Source organism: Enhydra lutris, unplaced genomic scaffold (assembly GCF_002288905.1).
Source record: "Enhydra lutris kenyoni isolate GAN:26980312 unplaced genomic scaffold, ASM228890v2 scaffoldscaffold29, whole genome shotgun sequence".
Classification (NCBI taxonomy): Eukaryota; Metazoa; Chordata; class Mammalia; order Carnivora; family Mustelidae; genus Enhydra; species Enhydra lutris.
In genome coordinates, this window is record NW_019154113.1 from 18,530,571 (window position 1) to 18,543,406 (window position 12,836).

Genomic DNA, 12,836 nt, shown 5'->3' on the forward strand with positions numbered 1-12,836 from the left:
TCTGGCCAGGGCTGGGACATATTAACAAACGCTTGCTCCTCAATTCCTGTTTGTTTTTCTCAGGCCCGTGAAGATTCATCCTTTTCGTTAACACAGTCTTGACTTAAGCTCCATACAGTGTGGGCAGCCACGATTATTAATTGATAGAATGCATGATTCTGTATGGTGTGGGTTGGATCATATGTTTGTGACTCTTGAGGAAGAGGAGGAATAACTTTTTAGAAACAAAATACTGGAAAAGGGTGTTCCTCAGAATTGGTATCCAGATTCTAAGTGGTGTGGGTAGTCTTGTAGCTAAAGGGTGGTTGTGGACAGATGTATTGGAAATTGTTCTGGGAACAGAGGTCTGTGAACCCAGGGAGGGGGGCGGGGAGCTTTTGGTTGCACTGGAAGGAGAGATTGGTTTAGAATTTTCGTTTTCCCTACACATCAGAGACAGAAAATAAAGTAGTAACTCCTCCCCTCTACTCAGCCTGGTCATGGTGAGCTTTCCTACTGGATTGGAATCCTCAAACTGGATTGGAGTTTGAGCCTCATCTTAACCTTCTTTCTGCTTCTGCAAAGCTGGGAAGGGTGGTGGATCTTCTAGAGTTTTGAATCTTTGTTTTTCTATAGTGAAAAATAAAATCCAAATAGACCAACCTAGATTGTGGACTAATTATTTTTCTTTTAAAACTCTAAAAAGAATTACACCAGAATATTCATGTAGAAAATGCAGGGAGCACAGATAGGTATACTAAGGAAATACAACTTATTGATAAGTCCTCTAACCCAGAGCTACCATTAACGTTTTAATATTTAGTGTTTGTATTAGATCTTTATCTCCAGCTCTATCTTTATATGTAACTTTGTTTTAACTTTTTCTTTTCCATAAAAAATAGGAATACCTGAGTAGGAGAGAATTCTGAGTGCAGAGCAGTTGCGTGTACTTACAAGCTGTGTTTGCTCCAGTGGTCTCCCTCTCCGTGTTGTAGGAGTGTAGCATTGTGATATCCATTAGCTAATTAATATTGAGAAATGTTTTGGGATCAGAGCGGTACTTCAGACAACCATTTACTTTTATTTGAAGTGGGAAGCGTGTATTTGTTGAAATGACCTATCTGATCCTTTTTATAACTCAAAAGTTCGTGAACACCTTTCCAGTTCAGTGTCACCCACAGAGTCATTCCTCAAACCTCTCAGCACTTCTGGGGTGTCCTCTGTTCACTGTGTGACTTTGGGTAAGTCCTTTACCTTCTCCATTTTAGATTCTGGAGGTGTTGGATCAAGAGGTAATGGTGCCCCGTTTCTGTCACTAACACCCTCCAGGAGATGAAAAGGCTGAGGATATCCATACTTGTGATTAATTGTGGAAAGACTGCCACAGTGTTGAGTGAAAAAACAGGAGTGTGTCCACTGAGCAGATTAACTCCTGGCCTCCAGTCAGAGTGTGTGTGTTTTTTGTGGGAGGGGAGCTGAGGGGGATCTGTATCACTTTGTTTTGTCTGTTGATGAGAGCAGCACAATTATTGGGGAGCCCCCTAGAAAATTACTTTGGACAGATCAGAGGTGGCATTAAGGATCTTGCGCAAAACTAAGTCTCCAGGATTATTCAGAGAATCGAGACCTACTACCCTCTAGGGTTAACTCAGAATGGACCCCATCCTGTCTGCAGAACAGTTTGCTGGGAGACCTCCTTCCCGCTGAGCGGTGGGATTGGGTGGTTTTGGCTTTTGTTTACATGTTTGCCTGTCACTTGAATTTTCTCAAGGTTTGTGTATCATCTTTACAAAAACAAATAACCAGTTAGTCTGTTTTCATTTTGGAGATAAACTTGAATGCCCTAAGGCAAAAACTCAAACTGCCCAGAAATCCGGCCCTACGGAAGAGTCCTGATGTCGGAGCCGGCCACCCGCCCTGGTCACTCAGGGGAAGATGCCTTTGTTAGATGTGAGGTGAGTTAGACTGGGACCTCTGACTGGGCCAGTCCCTGAATTCAGAGGTCCCGGGCTGCACCATCTGGGAGGGGTGATTAGGTGTGACTTGGCTTCTAGCTACATTTGGTGGGTGTTTTCTTTTAGAGTGCTTTTAAAGAAATCACTCCTTTGGGTGTGGTCCCCGGCCCTCACTCCCCCCGGGGACCACAGATTCAGTCTCCTGCTTGTCAACGTGGGGCATGCCAGAGGCCTTGGTGTTACGACCTGGGGGTCATGGGACTGTAAAGAGAGGGGTTCCTGTGCATAAGCCTCATATGCATTCCTAGGATTTCCCTCCTTCTGGGGGTTCGGCTCATTCTGGGTGTGAGATGGGAGGGGGGTGGCTACTTCCTTCTCATTTTCATCCAGTCTTGGGGCAAAGGAACATCTTCCCCACACTGCCCTGGGCAAGCTGGTGTTGAACTCGAGCCGGTGGAGTGGGCTCTGGTTTGCTGCCGGATACAGCATCCTACTCCTGTTTGCCGATTCAGCTCCTAACATTGAAGTTGTTCCTGAGCAAGCCGAAGGGCAGAGGGAGACCCAAGAGAGGGTTTGAAGACAGGTGTCCATTGTAACTGCAAGCCTCCCAGGGCTCTTCTAGGGCCTGAAAACACATCTGAGGCAGAGTTTTGGCATTTTCAGAGGAGAAGGGGGCCCCAGGGTGGGCAGTGAGCAGCTGTTCAGATTCTTCTGGGGCTTGGCCCAGCCCAGGCTCTGCTGTGTATGGGCAAGGGCTGTGCTCTGCCTTCCCTTGCTGGACGGACTCTCCAGACCTGAGCTGGACTGGCTGAGGTTGTAAAAACTTCTTCGCTGTCTGAGATGTCATTAGGCCTATAAATCTTCAGGCCCTTAAAAATATTAGATGTGTGGTTAATTCTACTGTTATTATTATTTTTTTTAAAGATTTTATTTATTTATTTGACAGACAGAGATCACAAGTAGGCAGAGAGGCAGGCAGAGAGAGAGGAGGAAGCAGGCTCCCCGCCGAGCAGAGAGCCCGATTCAGGGCTCGATCCCAGGACCCTGGGATCATGACCCCTGAGCCGAAGGCAGAGGCCTTAACCCACTGAACCACCCAGGCGCCCCTCTACCATTATTCTTAATTAGAATGTTTACTTGTATTTAAAATCCCATGGAGCCTTTTTGCAACGGGGCCATCATTGATCAGGAATCCACAGTTGCTTGTGAAAGGCCTAGCCTGGGCCCAAGCCAGAGCTGGGTGCTCTGTGGAGCACAAAAGAATCCTGTGAGGTGAACTCTGCCCTCAAGGAGCCCCCCCACTGAAAGCAATTAGAGAACAATTTGCTTGCAGACCAGGGATATCTTAAGGGGGCTTTTCTTGCTGAGGGTAGTGGTTACTTTCACACGGGTCGCCCCTCTGAGATGGCTGGGGTTTCCTCTGGGGAACATTCTCTGGTACCCAAAATGGATTGAATGGCCCTTTGGGAGGAAGGGAGGTGGCGGCAGTGATGTAATCTCATGGTTCATTTCTTCACTTGTCTCCCGGTGTCACTGTTTCTCCAAGCCCCTGAGCCCGTTAGGAGAAGGTAGCCAGTGACCCACAAAATATGAACCCAGTGCCTGTCATGCCACCATTCTAGCTCCGATTCTCTGAATCTAAGGCTTTTGCATTCCCACTTAGACTCCCCTTTTAAAATATTTATACCCCCTGGGAGAGGTCAGACTCTTAGCAGTTCATCACCAAATAGTAGCTTTAATTACTAGGAATTAATTAAGTCAACTGAGAGAACGACTGGGGCACAGACAGGCACTTGGGGGCAAGAGTATCCGAAGGGACACACTCCTGCAGGGCAGGAGAGAAGTGAGGGCAGCAGAAGAAACTTTGATGCCCATTAGTTGCCGCAGGCAGGTCCTGCGAACTCTGGGGTCACCCTGGTGGTCCTGCTGGCTGGGGCCTAGGGTGCAGCATGGGCACAGTCCTAGCACTGGCCCAGAGGTGGAATTTGGGCTGACTCTTACAGGGTTGGCAAGACGGTTCCCACCCCCTTCACTTAAAAAATAATATATGCTTACTTTGGAAAAGTTTGGAGCATTCAAGAAGAAAAATCCCTCCTAATTTTATTTTATTTTATTTTTTTAAAAAATTTTTTAAAGATTTTATTTATTTATTTGTCAGAGAGAGAGAGAGAGATCACAAGTAGGCCGAGAGGCAGGCAGAGGCAGAGGGAGAAGCAAGTTCCCTGCTGAGCAAGGAGCCCGATGCGGTACTCGATCCCAGGACGCTGGGATCATGACCTGAGCGGAAGGCAGCCGCCCAACCAACCGAGCCACCCAGGCGTTCCCCCTCCTAATTTTATAGCTCATGATAGATGGCTGAAGTGCACAAGCAGAGGGCAGTGACTCTTGGACAGTGTAAGTTCCGGTCCTCATGAAGCCTTCTGTCAAAGACTAAATGCCAGTGCTCACGGTAGCCCTCCTGCGTCCCGCCCCATCTCCTCTGACTCCCTCTGCTCTGGTTTGGGTTCCTTGAGTGCACCAAGCACTCCTGTTTGCTCTCCCCTCTGCCTAAAACCTTTGTTCCCCATGTTCACGCAGCTTGCTGTTGCACTTGCCTCAGAATTGAAAGAGTAGTCACTCCCATTCCTGGTCGCAGTTGGGGAGCTCCCGTCGAGGAAAGCTCTATGACTTGTCCTGAATCTGCTTGTTTGTGACTGTGTGTCTCCATCCAGTGGAACGTCAGCACCCCCGGGGGCGGGGACCTGGCACATAGTAGGTGCTCAGTCACGATCCCTGAGTGAATGAATGCACGTGCCTGTGTAAGTGCAGGGTGTGTGTGCTGTGGCATTGGAGCGGGACAGGGCAGTGTCTGGAAGCTGGAGCGGAAGGAATGGGTGTGGATGGTGTGGAGAGCTGGGACGATCTTGGCAGGAATGGAGACTGGATACATGGTCCAGTGTGTTCTGGTTGCTACAATCTTACCTCTTAGCGGCATGTTGAAGGGGAAGGCAATGATTGGTCTTGGAAGCAGGTGAAGACACTCCCGTGGAAATGTAAAAGCAGTGGACTTGGCCTAGGTCTAGAGTATGGAGGTTCTTAAAAGCTTGGCTCGAGGAGCTGGGGTAGGTGATAGAAAACCACTTCAGGGTTTTGAGATAAGTGAGTGAGACCTGATGAAAGCAGTGTTTGGGGAAGACTGGCCTCCAGGAGACACGCAGGGTGACCGTGGGAGAGAGACTGAGGCGGGGAGGGGAGAGGCAACAAGGATGTGGAACGGAGGACATCAGTGAGACGGGGTCGTGGCCGGATGCTCCCCATCATCTGTGCGTCGGCCTTGACAGAGGCTTCCGGCACTCCCAACTGGGTAGAGCTCAAGTATTGTCTGTGGCTTCCAGTGAGATTTGGAGGCAGGTGGGGTGTGAGTAGGAGGAAGGGGAAAGGAAGAGTCCTCCTTAGGTGTATCAGGTTCGTGGGTCTGGGGTAAGCGCACAGTCGTATCCTGCACGGGGCCTGTGCTCGCAGACTGTAACCCAGGATTGGAGCCTTTCTCTTCTTTCTGGTCTGCGAAAATTGTTCCCTGTCTGAAGGTAGCTGTCAGTGCTCTTAGGTTTTCTTTTGAACCTATACACTTACCAGGACTGTTATCTGAAATCCATTTTGATCGATCGCTTTCTTTCAACTTCATTTTTTGTCTCCCTAGTTTTATCTGTTTCTCAAAACAAATTGTCTTTGACTCACAAACCCATTTGGATTGGGTTAATTGACTGGAAATACTTATTTCTAAATGGTTTCTGTTTCATTAGGCTTCTAGCCTGTTTTTAAAGAGGCTTTTGCCAAGATGAGATCAGTGGAGCAGTGATTTGGCTATAATCAGCTTCTTCCCTGTGATCTTTTGGTGTAAGCTATGTGTTGAGATTGGTGTTTCTGTTGCATTCAGTCCTAGAATAAGTATTTGAGTGCTTGCTGTGTGCTAGGCACTGTTTTGGGCACTGGGATTATAACAGGAAATAAATAAAAATCTTACCTTCAGGGAACTCATTCTAGTGTGTGTAGGCTTATAGATAACAAGCAAAATATAAAGTATGATGGAGAAAAATAAAGCAGGGATGGAGGTTAGGGAGGTTTGGTGGGGAGGCAGATTTTCTCTTTTAAATATGGAAATCAGGGAAGTATCACTGATAAAAAGACATTTACACAGAGATCTGCAGGAGGGAGCCCTGCAGATACCTGAGGGAGGAGCCATTGGGGTGGAGATAAAAGCCAGGAGACAAAGTCCTTGAATCCGGAGAAAGCTTGAGGAGTTTTGGGAATAGCAAGGAGGTCAGTGTGGCTGGGGCTGGAGTGAGATGGAGGAAGTACCGGAGAGGAGGCCTGAGTGTTCCTACGGGCTTGTAAGTCCTGATGGGGAACCTGAATGAGAGGGGAAGCCCCCAGTAGCTCCGCCTCCTTCCTGGAAGTGTTGCCTTGGTTGCCCGCCACGCGGAGGTGCTTATGCAGTGGCCCTTGGGTGAGGGTGGGCATGGGAGTCTGAATCATCTGGGAGCCTCTCTTGGACCAGCTGCTTGGGTCATCCTGGCCTCCAGGGCCACCTGGAGCACTGGTGCCATTTCTGGGGCTCATTCTGTGCCAATGCCATTGTTCCATAGCCACCAGGTAACTGTCACAGCTTCGGATGCCCAGGTTCACCCCACTGCTTTGCAGTCAGCTTCCAGGGAGGTCCAGAAGTCTGCCTTGCAGACTTTTGGAGTTAGCAAGCTTTTGGGGTGATTTTTGAGGCCAGTGCTCCCTGGACTACACTTTGGTCTATAGACCGTGGTTCTCAGCCCCAGAATTATCCATCACCTGTGGTGGTTTTATTTATTTATTTATTTTTTTAAATTTTATTTTTCATAAACATATAATATCTTTTTATCCCCAGGGGTACAGGTCTGTGAATCGCCAGGTTTACACACTTCACAGCACTCACCATAGCACATACCCTCCCCAATGTCCATAATCCCACCCCCCCAACCCCCCTCCCACCTGTGGTGGTTTTAAAGAATGCCTGGCCCCATCCCTAAAGATGCTGATTTAATTGGTCTGAGTTGGGGTTAGGCATTAGTCTTGCTCCCGACCTCTTCCTAATGTACATCCAGGGCTAGAATCACTCGTCTGAGGATTAAATAAGCCTCGTACCTGGTACTTGATGGGGGTGTTTGAATGGGTAACTGTGAGTGAGGGACTTCGTTCCGCCCCTCTGGGAAGGCTAAGGCAGGGCCGGTCACCTTGCCAGGGATAACAGGCATCTTTAGCAGTGATGTTTACACGTGCTTTATCTCATTTGACCGCCTCACTTCTCTGGGGCTCCGCTTCCTTGCTCATAGAGTCAGTGCCTTAAAAATGGTTTCCTGGAGTCTCTTTGGCTCTGACCGTTCTTAATCTTTCTGGGGTTGGAAGAACCTCTAAATCAGAACAGCATTCTAGGACACTGTTTACTGATGTTGTGTCTTGGAACACTCTAAGGCGCATCATAATTATGGCAAGGGCTTGTAGCAAATGTCTCAATGGTAAATTGAAGGAAGATGTGTTCCATCACCCTGGGAAGAGGAGGGTGCTGGAAAACTGAAATGTGTGCCATCGGACCCCGGTTCAGAGCTCCTAACGGAACCCCTACCTTGGTCCGTGGAGGCAGGTGGGAGCCTGGGCGTTCTTCTTGGCTCGCCCACTCACTGGGGTGAGTTCCTTGTGAAGTGGAAATCGTGTTTTATGAACTGTGAAGCTTCTATAAATCCAGCAAGAAGCAGGCAGCCTGGGTCAGCAACGCCTGATACTCAGGCAGGCCGGCCCCTCTCTGCCCCCAAGCCGTATTACTGGGGACAGGAGGCAGTTCGAATAACCTGATGGAGTCCAGTGGCCGTGGGAGCTAAGGTTAACCGGGAATAAATAACCAGGCCCATTCTGGAGTGCCTCAGAACTAACTCACCTCGGAGACGTGAAACACCCCTCTGCCTGGCATCTGGGTCTCTGATTTTTGTCCTTGCTGGGACGGCACAGTGTCTGCTTCTTAGTTTGTGTTTTGAAATGTGATGGTCCAGTAAGAAGAAAAGGTTTAGGGGAAGAAAGTTTTTCTGTTTCTCTTCGGTAGAGTTGGTATAGTGAGTTTCCTTCCCTTCCCTTTAAAATTTTTCCACTCATACTGTCTCTGTCTGTATTTCGAATCCAAACTAAATGCTGGTCTCACAAAGTTGAGACAAAAATGAAGTCAAATGACGAAATGCCAAATTAGAGTGAGCGTGAGCGTGAGCAGAATTTGAAATGCAACTTTTCATTCCGTCATTTGTGGGCACACAGACCTGATGGGCCATTAACCAGTTTCTCCACATTGGCTAGTTCAACCCGAATCTCAGGGCGCTGTGACCAAGCGTGAGAAGTTTACCAAAGTTCTGGAGGCGATGCTGGTGCTCAACTACGGTGAAGATCACCTAGTTTTAAAAAACGGCTCTGCCAGCTTTTCTGTATCTTCTCTCATTCTTATCCCCTGGTTCAGTGTTTGTCCATTTCCTGTCCCCCCTCCTGTGACGTTCCCCAGCTTGCCTGGCCCTCTGCTTCCTCCGCTTCAGCCGGCCTCCTGAGAGCTGTGTGGAGAGGGGTAACCTTGCCTTCCCCCTGTGCACGCTTCTGACCAGCCTGACATTTAGGCATCCGGCAGTCTGCTGGGGCACTCTGGAAAACTAGGAGGTAAAGCCTGCTGGCCCCTGAGGTTGGTGGCATAATGCTGAACATGTGTGTGTGCTATGTGAAAGGCAGTGTTGTAAGAACTTCACAAACATTAACTCGTTGAATCCCTACAACAGCCCCATTTTACAGACGGGGAAAATGACACGGAGGTGAAGAAACTGCCACAAGGTTGAATGGCCTGCGAGTCCCGGAGCTGGACTCGAAGCCGCGGAGCCTGTGCCCTGAACCACCACACCGTGACGGGGAGGGGGAGACGCGGCCTTGAATCTGGGGCTTTGAATTTATGTTTGGAGATTTTCTCAGGGTCCGACATACACTTTTATTTCTGGGATTATTACCTTAACTTACATAGACATTTACCTTCAGGCCTATTTAAAAATGTTTTATTTTTCTTCTTTCCTTAGGTGGTGGTTGGAAACTAGACCATGTGCCTAGGTAGATGTTATTCCTTTCTCCATAGCTCTCCATCCCCAGCAACGCTCACCACGCCCTTGTTTTGAGAACCTCTCTGAGGTATGATGTCTAGGCTGACCTGAGCTGGCCTTGAAGAGACACAAGTGATGTCTTTATGTTCCTTGGTGCCTTTTTTTTTTTTTTAAATTGTGGCAAAACATACATAACAAAATTGACCATTAACCATTTTTAAGGTACTGTTGAGTGGTGTTAAGTACATGCACTGTTGTACAACCATTACCGCCATCCAGGATCTTTTCATCACCCCAGACTAAAACTCTATACCCATCAAACACTAGCTCCCTGTCCTTTCTCCCCCTTAGCCCCTGGTAACCACTGTTATGCTTTCTGTCTCTATGCACTTGACCGCCCCAGGAACCTGGATTCCTAGGTGGGATCATAAGTATTTGTCCTTTTCCACGTGGCAGATTTCACTCAGGGATGTCCTCGAGGCTCATCCATGCTGTAGTGTGTCTTGGACCTTTGTGTCTTTTTGAGGCCAAATAATATTCTGTTGTTTATTTATATCACATTTTGTTTACTCATTCATCTGTTGATGGACACTGTGTTGCTTTCATCTTTTGGGTGTTGTGTATAACGCTGCTATGAACACGTGTGTAGGAAGTACTCTTTGAGACCCTGCTTTCAGTTCTTTTGGGTATGTCCCCAGAAGTGGAGTTGCTAGATCAGACGGTGGCTCTGGGTTTATTTTTCACTAGGAATTGCTGTACTGTTTTCCTTAGTGGCTGCACCAGGTTATGTTCCTACCAGCAGCCCAGGATTCTGATTTCTCCATGTCTTCACCAGCACTTGTTATTTTCTGGAATTTGGGTGGTTGCGTTTTATAATAGCTATCCTAATGGGTGTGACCTTGGTGGTTATCTGGTTGGACTCACAGAGTCCACTATCCAAGGATCTGGTCCTAAGAGAGCGGAAATACACACATGTAGAGAAAATGATGGGCTAGACCTCCGTGTACGCCTCCCCCACATCCAATAGTTATTAACTTGTGGCTAATCTTGTTTCGTTTAGGAACACCCTCCTTGATCTCTTCCTTCTGCTCTGTGTCATTTTGAGGCAAATACCAGACATCACATCATTTTATTATTTATTTTTAAAGACTATTAATTTGAGAAAGGGAGAGTGAGTGCAAGTGGGAGAGGGACAGAGGGAGAGAATCTCAAGCAGACGCCAGGCTGACGTGGAGCCCAGCACCGGACTCGATCCCATCACCCTGGGATCATAACCTGAGCCAAAACCAGGAGTCGGGGCGTAAAACCAACTGGGCTACCCAGTCACCTCAATATCATTTTATCTGTAGATATTTCACTTTATGTCTGAAAAAGAGAAGGAATTTTAATATTCCATTTGTCTGATGGTAGAAGGGCACATAGGCGTGTTTCTTTAGGTCCCTTATTCCCTGTCCTTCCCTTGGGCACACATGCGAACACCTGGATGTTACATCTGTTGCCCTGCCCTGTGGTTGGTGAGACGCTTGCTTTCCTAAAGAAGGCTGGTTGCCCTTAGGTCTGAGGCGCTGTGGTGAAAGAGCCCACCCAGTCTCCGTTGAGAGGGGAGAGAGAAGAGGGAGGAAGAAGGGATGAGGAAGAACGTGTGTGTGTGAGAAAGAGAGTGATGGAGGGGAACCACAGCATACCCTAAGAATATTAGCATGTTCCTTCTCCCTGTCCTCTCCCCACAACCCCTCGCCTCCAGAAAACCGTTTGATTTTGGAATCTTTGGGACTGTAGTTTGCCCATGGTAGATGAGACCGGTGACACACACAGAGCCACTAAACACATGGGTACCGGAGATGAGGAAAAAGTAATCCTGTAGAATGGCTACTTTTTTTTCCTGGGGCCCTTTTGTTCAGGGAGTGGGCGCTTGGTTCCCAGCAGGTATGAGGCTACAGGTTTTTGCTTCTGTTTGGGTGTCCCTACTACCAGGAGATGATGCTTTTACAAAACTCTGCAGGAGGGACTCCCGGAGGGTGCTCTGTGGACAAAGAGGAGTCCTCTCCTTTCCTCTTAGTCTCTGGGTTCTGTCCCTTTCTGACAAAATGCAGTGCCCACTTGAGTGCTAAGATCTGTTTCTAAGCAAGGAAAGGGAAAGGGGGTGAGGGTTACAGAGTATCAGTTTTTGTCTCGGTTCTCAGCTCTGTTTAAACTTTGTTGCCTATAACTGGTTTCCGTGTGTATCATCTCAGTCAGCTGACCTGTGCTACTTAACCCCAACTCCCTCCTCTTTTATCCCCTCTTCTTTTTATCTTTAAAAATAACAGCGTTATTGAGATAAAATTCGTATGCCATGCAATTCACCCATTTAAGCACACAATTCGGTGGTTTGTAGCATATTCAGAGTCCTGTCCCCTTTTCTTAAGACTGAAGACTGCCCTGTGCCCTGCCCTTCCCTCTTGGTCTCGGGGGGAGCCTGTCCTCTCTGCTAGCGTCAGCACGGATCCCATCTGCAAGGCGGATGAGCTTATCATAGGGACGTTGGCCAGTGGTCCCTTTCCAGAGGTTCAGTATTGAACTTAGCCCTGCAGGAGCCCAGGACACACAGACAAGTGCTACTTTGGGGAGACCCCTTCCCACTGGCAAACCCCCATCACCACTCAGGGTCTCTGTGCTTATAAAAAGTGAAACACAAATTATGCTGCAAACTTGCCACCTGCTTGACTATGAATAAACCTGTGTGGGAACCTGTGACTACCCTTGAGCAGTCTTAGTTCCGGGCAGGTGAGCCTGTCAACTCATTCCTCCTTTCTAGTAGTGGAATACCTTTCTGTAAACACAGCGGAGCTTACACAGAGACAGTGGAGACGAGCAGTTATAGAACACGTCAGGGGGCAGGAAGGGCTTCAAAGAGAAGGCCGGGAAAGGACTGGGACCGATGGCAAGCGTGGGGAATGGCACGTACACCGGTCATGGAAGGCTCCCGATGGAGGGACAATTGAGTAAAGATCTGGTGGCCATGATGAGGGAGGCCCTGGAGATCTGAGGGGAAGGACGTTCTGAGCAGAGGGAACAGTAGCCCCAAAGGCTCTGAGCAGGGCCATGCTTGAGGAACAAGGTGGAGGCCTGTGCCTGCCCGGAGCCGCTTGGGTGACAGAGAGAGGCGTGGGAGATGGAGGCCGCGGAGGCCGCCCTGCACGAAGGCTGGAGTTCACCCTGCGGGAGACGGGCCAGCATTCTAGGAGAGGAGGAGTGTGATCTGGGTGTGTTAGGAGCCGCGCTCTGGCTGCCGTGTTGAGAGTGAGCCGTAAAGGCAAGGAGGGCAGGCTTTTGCGGGAGAGAGATGATGCTGGTTGGAGGCAGTAGGAAATGGTTGCATTCGGAGGAGTTTTGGAGGAGCACTTGACAGGATTTGCTCTTGGACTGGAATCAGGGTATGAAGGCAAGAGAGCGCCTGAGGAGGCTGGATCTGGCCTAAGTGACTGGAAGGACAGAGTGGTCACCTGCCGTAGGGGGAAATTGAGAGTTAGGCTCGGATGGACTACGTTTGAGCTGCCTGTCCGTGTAGAAACCCGAATGTAGAATTGAGGGGATACCAGCTCAGAAATAGGGGGTACCTATAGTAGGGCTTATGAAGTAGCAGAAGAGAGAATATTTTACTGAAGTTACTGTAGCAAAAGTCAAAATTATGCCATGAGAGGAGTAAGGGAATCAAAAGGGAGCACAAAGGAGTCCACCGAGGGGACCACAGCCAGAGAGAGTCCCTCTCCCTTCCTTTCCTGGAAGCCAGTGCCCTGAT

General features: G+C 48.6%; 1 protein-coding gene across 3 annotated transcripts in view; it reads left to right on the forward strand.

Annotated features, from left to right (window-relative positions):
* Nucleotides 1-685: 685 nt before the first annotated feature.
* Nucleotides 686-12,836, forward strand: part of LOC111152586 (zinc finger protein 592) — a 43,567-nt gene continuing 31,416 nt past the window's right edge. For 2 of the 3 annotated variants that reach the window (XM_022511085.1, XM_022511086.1), the window contains exon 1: nt 686-1,934. In XM_022511085.1, the coding sequence (XP_022366793.1) occupies nt 1,915-1,934 (20 nt within the window). In that variant the 5' untranslated portion in view covers nt 686-1,914. Of the gene's footprint in view, nt 1,935-9,034; nt 9,144-12,836 lie in introns of all 3 variants that reach the window. The other variant, XM_022511087.1, reaches the window with a different exon arrangement.